General features: G+C 40.8%; 1 protein-coding gene and 1 long non-coding RNA gene across 6 annotated transcripts in view; one reads left to right on the top strand and one right to left on the bottom strand.

The window, feature by feature from the left end:
* LOC128349026 (uncharacterized) overlaps window positions 1-14,216 on the top strand; it is a 148,683-nt gene that overhangs the window by 113,834 nt on the left and 20,633 nt on the right. The gene's annotated exons all lie outside the window — the stretch shown is intronic.
* The window catches only part of GRIK2 (glutamate ionotropic receptor kainate type subunit 2), an 808,572-nt gene continuing 799,039 nt past the window's right edge, over window positions 4,684-14,216 (bottom strand). For 2 of the 4 annotated variants that reach the window (XM_053300380.1, XM_053302001.1), the window contains exon 17: window positions 6,879-7,051. In XM_053300380.1, the coding sequence (XP_053156355.1) occupies window positions 7,029-7,051 (23 nt within the window). In that variant the 3' untranslated portion in view covers window positions 6,879-7,028. Of the gene's footprint in view, window positions 7,054-14,216 lie in introns of all 4 variants that reach the window. The other 2 variants (XM_053299652.1, XM_053298872.1) reach the window with 2 other exon arrangements.

Here is a 14,216-nt window from a genome sequence, read left to right as displayed (position 1 = left end):
TATTTCATGAGCCCCAGCATACTGAAATTTGTAGTTTTCCAGCATTTTTTGGTCTGGCTATGTCCACTGCTAGTTTTTGAAATATTAAAAGTTTAATATTTTAAAAGATTAAAAAATTAACGAGCTTGACTTGTATTTTTCCGCTGATATTATGGTAAAATTATCTGAAAGATGGGTGTCAGATGTTTAGATAAGGGGGCGCAATTTCAGTGCTTTCCCTAGGCGCTATTCTCCCTAGATACGCCTCTGCCCATGATGGCAAGTCTGTTAACATGCATGAGAATCTGCCCCATTCTATTGAAATAAAGCAGCACACTTGTTTTATCTTTACATTGTTTTTCAAGTGTAAAAGGAACATCAGAGCTCATCCATGAGGCTCTTTCCGGGCAGCCATCGTATTCCCCTCCCCCCAAAAAGATATGCAAATTATGGAGCATTGAGGGGGAGGGAATGACAGCCACTAGGTGGCAGCTTCCAGATAAATTCTAATGCTCCTTTTACACTTTAAATCAAGTTTCAAGAAAAGGGTAAAGCATGCCACTGTGCCCTGCTACAAGACAACTCCTTTTCATTTGTCATGAAAATGGAGAAGGATCAAATATCCAATATAATGAAAATTGGACCAAATGGACCTAGTTTAGTTCAGTTTTTCATTGGTTAGAAAATGAATGTACCTTTTAAAAAACTCTATTTATAAGGCTCAGGAATATAAGAAATGTTAATGGCTATTTCACTACAGTGGGAAACCACTGTACCCTCTGTGAATGCGACTTATTAAACTGCATTAAACATGCATTAAATACCCATGGTTTGCACCTGTTGTCCTAAGAACTGGGTACTGAATTGGCTATTGTTGGAAGTAGAAGCTTTGCCTGAAAACATCCCAGTGTGTGTTTGTATTTTAGGTATATGGATGATACTGATTCTCTTTTGCAAATTCTGCTGGTTATAGCTGTGTTGATGCAAAAATAGGCTCCCCCCACACCACAACAGTACTGCTTTCTTCTTGAGGTAATGGGTCCTTGAGGAAGCAAAAGCAAAAAACCCAAACAAACACATGCAGAGATAAAAAAAAATTCCATTTGTGAGCTTCTGCACCATCTAGTCCTCCTCCCAAAGATAAACTGGTTCTGTCTTGCAATGGAGCATTTGCACAGCTGCACAACAGTGCTCTTCTTTCACAAGATTTCGGCATTGTGCAAATGTAGTTGTGCATAACAGAGGGCTATTATTTCCAATTGCTCTCTGTTGTGCAACTGCATTTGCTCAATTCTGCAGTCTCGCACAAGAGCATTTTTGCAAAAAATAAGGACAAAACCAGAGGGTTGTACATTAGGTTCTATTAGGTTCTCCCATTATTATTATTATTATTATATAGGTGTGCCTTAATAGTGGCAGTTTCCAGGGATGCCAATAGGATATTTTGAGCCCAACCACAATTTGTTGCCAAGAACTGAATGAAGGGCAACTGCCCCGCCCCCCAGCATGCAAAGCACGCTGAGCAACGTTTTCTGTCGGACCCTATCTCCCTGCCCTAGATTTCTTTCCCGTGCTGTGAGGTGTGCAAAGAATGCTGCAGCTATTTCCATTCCCCCAGCTCAGATCATTGCCTGCCTTGCCTTCTATCCCGCAGCATGCTCTTCTTTTGAAAAGGACCAAAAGTGTATGGAGGCCAATGTAGAGCGAGGTCTAGAACATCTGCATGGAGATGCTCAGATCCACCACTCTACTGACTTCAATACACTACTTTGCAGCAGTGACAGTGAGGAGGAGGAGGGGTAGCAGCGGCAGGCAGGTGCAGGTAAGTTGCTCCCCTGCCAGGCCCTTGCTGTCTATGGGTCCAATAAAGGTTCTACCTTACTCCCCTCTCCCCTTAGTCGCCTAGGCAGTTTCTTTTGTGTATTGTGCTGCATCTTTCCCCATGGATCTTAGTGTTTATGTGATTTTATCTCTATAAACCATCATATTCCATGACAGTAGCTAATGTGTATGAAGATTAGGAGGATTAAGATTAGGAGGATACGAGGAGAGGAGGGCTGGTCTTGTGGTAGCAAGCATGACTTGTCCCCTTAATTAAGCAGGATTCACCCTGGTAGCATATGAAAGGGAGACTAGAAGTGTGAGCACTGTAAGATATTCCCCTTAGGGGATGGAGCCGCTCTGGGAAGAGCATCTATGTTCCTAGTTCCCTCCCTGGCTTCTCCAAGATAGGGCTGAGAGAGATTCCTGCCTGCAACCATGGAGAGGGAGCTGCCAGTCTGTGAAGACAACACTGACTTAGATAGACCAATGGTCTGACTCAGTTATATGGCAGCTTCCTACATTCCTATGGTTACCCATGGAGCAAACAGAGTTGGCATTAATGGCAGCAACACTTGTTGGGTTGTCTTCAAAGCTTGCTTTTTCTTTGCACTATCATACCTAGCACTTGCTTGTGGGAACATATTTTTTGCCAGTCTCCCTTTTCTTCCACAGCCCTGGCAGCCTCTGAAAATCTGCTTCTACTCTCAGGAGCAGCTTTTTGGGAGATGCAGGAAACAAAAGGTAATAATAAACCATGATTCCTTCTCTTGTGCAAGTGTTAGTGCAAATGGAAAGTGGCCATTTATTGCACAAAGCAGAAATTGGATACAACCCATTCTTTCTAGATATTCTGCTTAAATATATTGGTTTGATTTTGATACAGCTTTACAGAGGTATACTGTCACAAATAATCATTGGTCAGTATAATAACCATTGTTTCAAATGTTGGGTGGATAATATTAAAAATGCATTATGACACATGTAAGGGAACCTGATCAAATGTGATTCTGTCTGAAGTTACATTAAAATGGCAGGTTAAAAGAGATAGCAATGTAAAGTAACAATAAGATTTAGTGTTTCCTTCTTCATTCCTTAAAAATATGTAAAAATGAAGTTTTGAGTTGTCTTTGTTTACATGTAGTTCATCATATTCAGAAATAAAGCTGTGACAAGATTAAGATTCTCACAGATGGAATCCTGATGTGGAAATGTAACTTTATATATCCTACCATGAGAAAAGCTGTCATTTCGATTCCACAGAAGATCTTCATTATTTATGCATATGCCTTTACCAATAGTAAATAAAAAGGCCCCCAAAGCTAAACAATTAATGGTCAAAATAAACGCCCCAAGTGGATGTTGATTAGGGATGTCAACATCCATGACGACCTCGGTTCATGCACATCCCGAATTCTGATTATTCTTTGTCAATGTAGGGAGTACATATGCAAAATAGGATTACCCACTATTTTTAATTGGTCCTGGCTCCTTGCCTTTAACAGCAATTTGATCTGCAGACATTAGCATGCAGCAATGTTTATCTCCATGCCAACTTTTTATTGGTGGTAGCATTATCCACAAACCATTTCAGCTGGTTACAACTCAGTCCTATGCTCTGACGTGTCTAGTAATTTAGTCCAGTGGTTCAGCAGCTGTTTCACTGGTCAATGTTTGATCTGTGCATTTGTGCTGATTTCAAGAGCTAAGCCATAATGCTGCTGTATTTGCCTATAGCGGTTAAAGGCAGTGCAGTGGTATTATCTAAAGCAATGGCATGCATGTATTAGACATAAAGAGACACGTGTGGTGAAATACTGCACAATCTTAAAAGCGTCTTCATTCATCACAGAGGTAGTTGTGTTATTGCAAACCTAGGCTCCAAATCCAGAGAAAATTTAAACACACTCATTTCCTATTGAAATTAATGGCATATCAGTTGTGGTTGACTTAAAACCCACTGATTTCAGTGGGACTTCAGCACAACTAACTGTCTGGACATAAGAAAGGAATAGCATTCAAGACATGATTTGTATACTGTATATGTTGTGGTAAAAGTTAACTTTATCATATCAATTTCTTGTATGAAATATTCATGGTATGGTAAGCTGTAGCATACTATATACGATGAAAGGAAACCCCATTAAAAATTAGATACAGCATCTGTGCTGACTCTCACCACATGCATGAGCAATCAAAAGAACAATTCAGCAAGTAAAATTAATCTAATATTGTGGTGAGGACCCTACCACATCAAAAAGTGAACCCTGAGCAGAGGCACAGCATGCCATTGTGACTATGCTGGCTCTTTTGCAGCTACAGACATCAATAACTACAAGGCTTCTTTTGAAATAAACTGGTGTAAATGGTTTGTGAATCATGTTCTAGGCTGCAGTCTTCTAAATAATTCCCCCGCTGAAGCAATCTACCTAAAACTGATAAGACTTTAACTAAAGAACTGATTTTCAAGTTTCAGTCATAGCCATTGATCCTGATGCAAGCAGGCCTCCTCATTCACTTCGAAAAGATTTGAAGTGAATTTTCTTTTTTATTCTTTTCTCCATTGATAATATACTGTAATGATAACATATTCCATTGAAATGAATAAGGAGGCCTTGAGGGCACTGGAAATGTGTGTGTGTGTGCGCAAACACACACAATGCTCTGATGCCCATACAACCCACATAGGGAGCACAATGTGTACTGAGATTGTTCTCATGCATTTTAAGGGGATTTCATTTTTTTCTTTTTCTTGCTGCTGCTCTGTGCCACACTTTACAATGGAGATGTGAAGGTGTTTATTCTGAATGACACAACACTGAACTGTGCCTTGAATCCACAAATTTTTCCATTATCCACAGATGAGTCATTGTTTATACAAAGCAGTGTTTGGATTTTGTTTATTTAAAAAAAAATGAAATAAATGTGGTTTTTTCCCCCTGGAATAAAAAGCTATATTTATAAACTGTGGGTGTAGGCAAGCGTCCCTACATATCGCACCATTATACATTTTATTTTCAGGATACAAATTTACAATAAGACTAAGTTAATTATTAGGATGGTATCGCATCTGATAGAGCACCAGAAGAGCAGTTAAAACATCTTTCTTAATATCACTAGGACAGGGGTGTTTTCCCCAGAGGGCTATGGGGGCAAGCATCCGATTCTTCTTCCATGTCTGTCCTGTTGTGAACTTAACATAAGTTGCACATGAATGCAACTGGGCCCTTGTGGTACTGGTATTCATTTCTAGAGCTCTCTTACAGAAAGGGTTCCTGGTTGATTGTGCCCTGTGTCTTGAAGACCACTAACAAGGACAAAAATAGAATCAGAGGTGTCAACTAGGGGCCCAAACCTGCAAACATCCCACCACACACACATTCTAGCTTAACTAGCGGCTTGAACATTCTTGCAAAACCAAGTGTTTGCAGAAAAAGTGCCTGATACAAGAAGACTGCAAGTATCAGTTCTGACAGTACTGCACACACATTGCTCAAATCACACAGCAACCCCACCCCATCCCAGAAAACAACTAAAACTGACAATTTTTTAATGTGTGTGTGGTTGTGGTTTTTTTTTTTAATGTTGTGCATTGGATTCAAACAGCAAACTCTGTGCACTTCAACTGTTATCACAATGTGGTCAAGAGGTCAGTGTTTTTCATCATTTACACACAACTGTTCATTACAGTATGTTATCAGGCTAGTGGAAACCAGGGGTGTGGCATGGTAAGCAGTATTGGTAGTGCACCTAGATTTTATATTATCTATCTTGAAAATAGTTCTCTTCTAAGATTCCCCCTTTTCCTTGATAAAAATAGTTTTCACCAAACGTTGGTGGTGCGCACGCACTACCAGTCACTCTTGGCATCACACCCCTGACTGGAACGCAGGTTCTTGAGATTGTTGATTTAAAAAGTATTACAAAAAATTTCCATACAAAAACTATTTTCATAGAAATCTTGCGTTTCCACAAATAAACCTGAACATTTCCCCCCTCTTTTTGTTGGGGAAGAAAACTGCTCAAGAATTTTGTTCATTTAAACACTGTGGCTGTTTTGAGAAATGCAGTCCATTTTTTAAGTTCCCCACATTCCCTTGTTTTTCAGGTGGCCCATCCTAGTTTCACTAGTAGCAAGAATTCCACAGGCTCCGTTGAACTCAATTCCAAGCAGGAATGAGAGTTTCCCCAACCTTTCAGGGTTAATAATGCAAACCTCCATTGTGTCAGATAAGATATGCCCTTTGCTTCAGAGTTAAACAATGAAGTAATTGCTCATAGCTAAGCATCATAAAGGTACAACATTTGTTACTCAGGGAAACTTGGTGTGTCATTTAAAATGTGGCCCACCTTCTTTTGGTTCTCTCACAACAGAGTTCCAATTCAGATGAATTAAGTAATTTCCTATTGTCTGACAAGGTTTTATTTTTATTCAGATCAGTGACAGAGAGACAGTCAAAAAAGCAGATTGTGTCCTGTTTTCATTCTTCCATTTTTTGGAGTTCCATTTCATTCCTTTGAGTTTCTCATTGAGTAAGCTCATATCAGCTGCCAGGCACAGCCTGTGGACTTTGTTCAGCAAATACAAGCTCTTCTCTGCTTAGGAGTACACAACACCGTCTCTCTCTGTCTTTTTAAACCCCACTAGAGTTTTGAGTGATTTCTTCTCTCTCTCCAAAGACTTCTCTGGTAGTTCTCCAGCCCCTGGTAACAGTTGGACTTCAAAAGGAAACCTGCTATTTCTCACAGAGATGGCATTTTGTAACCAACCATAAACTTCACAAAGAACTTTCATTCATTAAGGAATGGTGGAACCCATGACGAATGGTGGAATGCCCCCACCCCACCCCCCCTCCCCTTATAAACTTAGTTGATCCGTGATGCTTGTGATTTGAGTCTGGCCTTGCAACTGCTTAGATCAGAGTCTCTAGTTCATAGACACAGCGGCATGAGGTAACTCATTTTATTTTGCACAGGTTGCATATTTCCACAGGAAACATTCTCGCAAAAGTTGTTTTTTTTGGGGGGGGGGAGGGGGGAAGGAAAAAAGACAACAGTTTGTGCTTGGGGTTGTTTCGCCTCCCAGCTCTATGCCATGGTTTCTTTACCTGGCAACCTTCTGTCATTAAATGTGTGCATGTTGATAACCTCTTCTGTTTTCACAATAACTGGAGCTTGTGGTTTGTGTTTTAAACGACGCTGACACTTCAGAGACATCCTCAGCTCCTCTACCATGGCACTACAGAAGGACCTCTATTGGGGAAGTTTGAAGAATAAAGGGGAAAAAGAGAGGGGAAGAGGATAATTATTATTTTCATACAACATTCTTTATTTTACACAATATACTTACACATTGGTATTTTAACAAAACATACACAGTGCTTCAGGAACTTCAGCTTTTATCCTTCCATTGTTTTAGTAAGTATTATTGAATTTGTTACATGTTGCTTTGGCAGTGCCTTTCTATCAATGTGGCTCAAAGGTTTTTAAAGGATAAAGAATGGACACCTTACAAAAGAGGCCCCTTATGTTCATTTGCAGCTGAACTTGGGGGCCACCCAGATATGTCCATAGCTAAATAACATAGAACTCCCAGGTCCATGGACAAAGCTCTGCCTTTCACCTCACTGGAAATATCTATTAACATCACCGAGAAGAATCTTGTTTCTATTAGCACAGTCTTGTTGACTCGCAAAAGCAAGCTATGCTTCAGCCAGCATCTGATTGCTAAGATGTCATATCTTAAACATGCATTCCATAGAATTAAAGGGAGTAGTCAAACAGTTCTGGCTTTCTGAAAAGGTTCTCTCTTCCAGCCTGAATATAATACCATTCCAAGCTGGATCTAACAACCACCAAGTTAAATTTTGGCTCCACATGATGTTTCCAAACTTTGGGAGTACTTCTTTCACTTCTCTGCCTGTGTGGCCCCAAACTAATTCTACTTCAAATTAAAATTAGGTCATGATGTCTGAACAAAGAGATCTCATTTTATTCTAGACAATTTCCTTGAAATAAATAAAGGTGTTAAATCCACTTCGAACTGTAGCTCCAATCTCGCCCCCACCCCCCCACAAAGAAATTAGAATAAACCAAGACTGGTACAAAGTCACAAACAACCTTTTTTGTTAACTGGAAACAGTAGAATTCTTCCGAGGTACATAAGATTTAACTGTGGTTCTGTATGAGGTTGAACTGAACTGCATATAACATGTGAAAGATTCTGCTACCATTACTTAGGGCTGATTCACACATGTAAAACTGTCACTTGATGACACTATGACTGAATGAGTCACAAGGTGCAAAACATGTGAAACTGCCTTCACTGAGAAATATTGCGTGTGATGTTAAAAAAATGTGTGATATTTTCTCAGTGATGTTTGTTTCATACATGCAATCATTTGATGTTGCGGTCATCAAACAATAATAATAATGCATGTCTGAATTCAGAGTTGTATGATATATGCCTTCCAATTGTTTGGAGATATATATATTAAATGTGTTTAAATCACAATGGTCCTTTCAAATGAAATAGTGTTATTCTATTTATAATAATTCGTATTAGTCAAACATCAATGCAAAAGTGCAGAACTTGAATAACATACCTTTATGTGAAGAAATATCTTTATTAGAGTTATCTGATGGAGAATGCGGAGCTATTCATTTGAAACTGAAGTGTTTTGCATCCCAGAATTAAGCAGTTAGCCAAATAAAGGCCCTATTCACACATTACATTCAGTGGTCCTACAGTATAGCCCTGTTCAGACATTGGAGCTCAGTGGGGAGAGTGGGTTTTACTTACCCTCCCCACAGATGATCGCTGACCCTTCCCTGGGCAGGTGAATCACCTGCCAAGATGAACACTGGCTCCTACCGGTGGCTCCATGTGGTGCCCCGCCCCCCAGAGTCCCAATAATGCTCCACACAAGCATGGCTGCAATAAAAAAAGTGAGGTCAAAGGAGCACTCGTTTCCTTAACCTCATTTTAGCAGGAGGCTTCTTGGGCAGGTTTGCCACTGTGTAACCACCAGGATCAATCCCGATGGTTCACACAAGCATGGAAAACCGGGCTGGGCTCCCTAGGGTTTCCTAGGGTTCCCATGCTTGTGAGAATAACCTCATTTTGTTGTATGAGTGTACAGGATGTCTATATACTCGTACGTTTTTGTGTGAATGACTGTCCTGTGCACAAATGACTGTGTAAAGAGAACAAAGGCAGAGTTATGCACATGTTATGTGAATGCACTTCCTGTCTGTAGCATGCATTTGAGCGACGTCTTTGTAAAATGAACACAGGTACAGTCATTCCCACAAAAACATATAAAGTGTACAGACATCCAAGTAGGTACATGTAATGTCTGAATAGGGCTTATGAAAGCTAGGCATCTTAAGGAGTGGTATTAGGGATGTGCGGACTGGTTCGAACTTGAACCGGTTCAAATTCAAACCAGGGTGGTTCGAAGGTTCAAATTTGAACTGAACCAGCCATCAGGTTCGAGCTGCAGGTTCGAATTCGAACTGAACCTTGGGGTGGTTCAATTCGAACCAGTTTGAACTGGTTTAGACATCCAAAAATTGGTAGGATGGTAGCTGGCACCCAGGGGTACCTGCCACCCAAACCCCAAAGCAATCGAACACTCGTATGATTTTGTATGAATTTTTGAAAATTATTTTAATTTTTTTCTTATAGGGTATAATGGGACACGAACCAGCCCTTTATTCCATATTGTGGAGCACCCATGGGTGCCAACAACCATGCAAACCCCGAAGCAATTGGACACCCCTATGATTTTTTATGAATATTTGAAATATTTTTAATTATTTTTCTCATAGGGTGTAATGGGACACGAACCAGCCCATATCCCCTATTGTGGAGCACCTAGGGGCACTAAAGTGGGGTGGGTGGTAGACAACCAGGGGTGCCTACTATCCACAAAGTTCCAAGGCAATCAAACACTCCTCTGATTATTGGTGAATTTTAAAATTATTTTGGAATTCCTCATAGAGAATAATGAGGATTGCAGCAAATGTATAGCTTCACGTCGAGGAGAAAGGGGTGTCCTAGAGTGGAGTGTGGTGGGTGGTAGTTCTCAAGGTTGGCAAGGAAGCTATCAGAATTATTTGAAAGGAATTGGGCAAAGGGCTGATTTTTAAGTGATTTTTGAAGTTTACGCGACTTTAAGGTTTTTCTCCATAAAGAAGCATGGAGGTGTCAGCAAATGTATAGCTTCACGTTGGGGGCAAAGGGGTGTCCAAGAGCAGAGTGTGGTGGGTGGTAGTGTCCAAGGGGGGGCCAGGTAGCTATCAGAATTATTTGAAAGGAATTGGGCAAAGGGCTGATTTTAAGTGATTTTTGAAGTTTATCTGTCTTTAAGGTTAGCAGATGAGAGTGGATTCATGGTTTGTCATTGAAAATCTTATATGCTACCAAAGAATCTACACTCAGAACACTTCAGAAACAACAAAACCCAGTACCCCATGGGTTAGCAACCCATGGGGGTGGTTGGCACCCTCTTTGCACTAGACCACCACTCACTCTGGGCCACCCCAGCACCCCACAAGTGGCTTTAAGGTTTTTCTCCACAGGGAAGAATGCAGGTTTCAGCAGCCCCATAACTGCACTTGGGGGGTGCTGGGGTGGCCCAGAGCGAGGGTGCCAACCACCTCCATGGATTGCTAACCCATGGGGTACTGGGTTTTGTTGTTTCTGAAGTGTTCTGAGTGTAGATTCTTTGGTAGCATATAAGATTTTCAATGACAAACCATGAACCCACTCTCATCTGCTAACCTTAAAGAGACATAAAATTCAAAAATCACTTAAAAATCAGCCCTTTGCCCAATTCCTTTCAAATAATTCTGATAGCTACCTGGGCCCCCTTGGGCACTACCACCCATCACACTCTGCTCTTGGACACCCCTTTCCCCCTGACGTGAAGCTATACATTTGCTGACACCTCCATGCTTCTTTATGGAGAAAAACCTTAAAGTCGCGTAAACTTCAAAAATCACTTAAAAATCAGCCCTTTGCCCAATTCCTTTCAAATAATTCTGATAGCTTCCTTGCCAACCTTGGGAACTAGCACCCACCACACTCCACTCTAGGACACCCCTTTCTCCTCGACGTGAAGCTATACATTTGCTGCAATCCTCATTATTCTCTATGAGGAATTCCAAAATAATTTTAAAATTCACCAATAATCAGAGGAGTGTCTGATTACCTTGGAACTTTGTGGATAGTAGGCACCCCTGGTTGTCTACCACCCACCCCACTTTTGTGCCCCTAGGTGCTCCACAATAGGGGATATGGGCTGGTTCGTGTCCCATTACACCCTATGAGAAAAATAATTAAAAATATTTCAAATATTCATAAAAAATCATAGGGGTGTCCAATTGCTTTGGGATTTGCGTGGTTGTTGGAACACATGGGTGCTCCACAATAGGGAATAATGGGTTGGTTAGAGTCCCATTATACCCTATGAGAAAAAAATAAAAATAATTTTCAAAAATTCATACAAAATCGTACGAGTGTCCGATTGCTTTGGGGTTTAGGTGGCAGGTACCCCTGGGTGCCAGGTACCATACTACCCATTTTTGGATGTCCAAACCAGTTCAAACTGGTTCGAATTCAAACTGAACCAGGGGGAGGTTCGAGCAAAACCAAAACCGAACCACCCCCTCCTGGTTCTAACCTGGTTTGAATTCGAACCGAACTGGGCAAACTGGTTTTGTGCAAATCCCTAAGTGGTATAAAACAGAAGCAGGTCATGACAGGTGCTTCTAAAACACCTCTTCCCTGTGGGGTCCCCCAGAGGCATCTGGTGGACCACTGTGTAAAACAGGATGCTGGACTAGATGGGCTTTGGGCCTGATCCAGCAGGGCTGTTCCTATGTACTATGAGAGTGTATAGAAATGCATTTTCCCCCTCAAAACAAAATTAAGGGCTATCCACTCTGAATTATTAAAGTAGGCTCAGGACAGACAAAAAGGAAGTAATTCTTCACACAACACATCAAATTTGTTACTACAAGTGAGCAGATCAATAGGTTTTAAAAAAGAATTGTTTATGAATTCTATCAGACATGAAAGCCAAGAACATTCTTTGCAATAAATGTTCAGGATGTCCAATTTTCACCATGTATGAGCAAATGCTACATTGTTTGTCTTACGTTGAATGGGACATAAAACATTGTCCATTGTCAGAAGCCATACTGGAGAACTGAAAGAAGTGAAGTTGCATACAATTCCCTTTAATTTTGCATTACAAACTACTGTTATAGTGGCTCCAAATACCAAGATGACAGAAACTGCTCATGACCATTTCATACATTACACAAAACCAATTTGGGTTTCTTACTGAGAATACATTCAATACCTAGCTGTGGCCAATAATGGGTCCTGACAAGGGTGGCTTAACTATACATGTAATTGTCACTTGTTAAGTATATACACTTACGCCATCTTCAGTATAACTTAAAGTGCGATGGATGAATTGTATTGAAGAAAAGCTGAAGGAAATTAACCTCATTGTTCTTTTGAGTTCCCAATCCCACTGTTTAAGAAAAAAGCTTAAAATACAATAGCAGCCTGCCGCTCTGTGCAATGTTTGGAGAAAATTCAGGTTTTAACTTTCCCAAAACAAAACAACTGCAGAAAAAACACAAAATGTCAACCTGAGCACTTCTGGTTTCTTCCCTTTAGGGCATATTGTAAAGTTAAAGACTAGTCCTATTCTTTGTCCTTTTCTATCTTCCGCTAACCCTAGGAAGCTACTGAGGCGAGTCAGTTTCAAAAGCATGAGGAGAAGCATAATAAAAGACAGATCCCATAACTGCTGTCAGCATTCTCCTTAACCAGACCCCGACTGTGTGTGATTAGCAACAGGTCATCAGAAAACATTCAGCGTGACCTCATTTCCCCCCAGCCTCGGGGTTCCTACCCTGTTTGTATACAGCCAGATCTACAGATGGCACACTTCTCCAGGCACTTGGTTACTTCTGCTGAATTTGAATGATGTTGGATGAGGAAAAGCCAACATTTGAAACTGATATAAGGCAGCAGAGAGGATTGGAGGCTTGTATATAGTTTTGCTTTTCACTGTTGGAACAGCAAAACTCCGCAAAATTAAGTGTGTGGGGGTGGGGGGGGTGGGGGGGTGAGAAATAACCAGGGAATTTGCCTGTTATCTCCAAGTAGCAACTGAAATCACAAGTTCAAAGGAAAGCCCCAAATATACAAAATCAATATGCAGATACTACTGCCCTATGGCAACTGACCAAAGTCCACTATGCATGATTTTATTTAAACAACATAAAAGATAAAAAGAGCAACCTTGTACTGGGTCAGACCAATAGTCTATCCAGCCGGCCTGTTAATGGTTCAAAGGGTCCTAGAAGGGTCTAATTTATTTATTTAATTTATTTATTGTTAAATTTATACCCCACCTTTCATTAAGAAAATCCCAAGGTGGCTCACAATAAAATTTAAAAACAAGATTATAAAAAAGACACATTAAAACATTGAGCTAAAAAAATATAAAGACAAATCTGATTTTTTCAAAAAATTAAAACACAAGCATAAAAACAGTACAAAATACAAGAAGCAGCAGTGGAGAAAATCATATAAAAACCTGGGTAAAAAGCCACGATTTGACATGCTTTCTAAAAACCGTGATGGAGACTGAGGAGCGGATCCCCACCGGGAGAGCATTCCAGAATCTGGGGGCAGCTACAGAGAAGGCCCTGTCCCGAGTGCTTGACAACCTAGCCTCTCTCATAGTCGGCACCCGGAGCAGAGCCCCCTCCCTCTACCACCCTACATAAGCTCAGTGTAGTTCAATTTGCCTCATGCTCTAACATAATAATGTTGAGGATTCCCCCCAAATCTGGTCCGCAATATTGGTTGTCTCTGGTGAAGGGAAAGAAATGCTCAGCATAATTACAAGAGGTATGTTGAATTGCATGCTACAAAGTTGGGGTGGGTTAACACAGGGCTGCTGATTTCAGTAACCACACTTTTAAAAACACCTATTCCTGCCCACAGAGATCCTTTGCAACTTTGAAACCTGAGGGCCTTTTAACTCAAAATAGCAGGGATATAACTTGTGTTATTTATTTTTAACATAACCTTAAAGAATGTGGTATAACCAGAGATCTCCACCCACCCCAGTCCCTGCCCAAGTTCTAAGCAGCTGAAGGCAAAGGAGGCTCTTTGTTTGGGGCAGAGGGCGAGTTGCCCCCCTCCTTGCCAGCCCCACATTCTTGCCAGCCCCATTCTCTCACCAAAGATATCATCTCTTCTTCTCTTTCTGGCTCTCTTGCTTGAATGTTGCTCTTTAATTCTGCTGCTTGCCAGTAGATTGAGCTGGCTCTCGGTCTTTCCCCCCCTCTAATTTTATTTGTAAAGCAATTTCCTCCCT

The sequence above is a fragment of the Hemicordylus capensis genome, chromosome 1 (assembly GCF_027244095.1).
Source record: "Hemicordylus capensis ecotype Gifberg chromosome 1, rHemCap1.1.pri, whole genome shotgun sequence".
Taxonomy (NCBI): domain Eukaryota; kingdom Metazoa; phylum Chordata; class Lepidosauria; order Squamata; family Cordylidae; genus Hemicordylus; species Hemicordylus capensis.
This window is presented reverse-complemented; position numbering and strand designations above follow the sequence as displayed.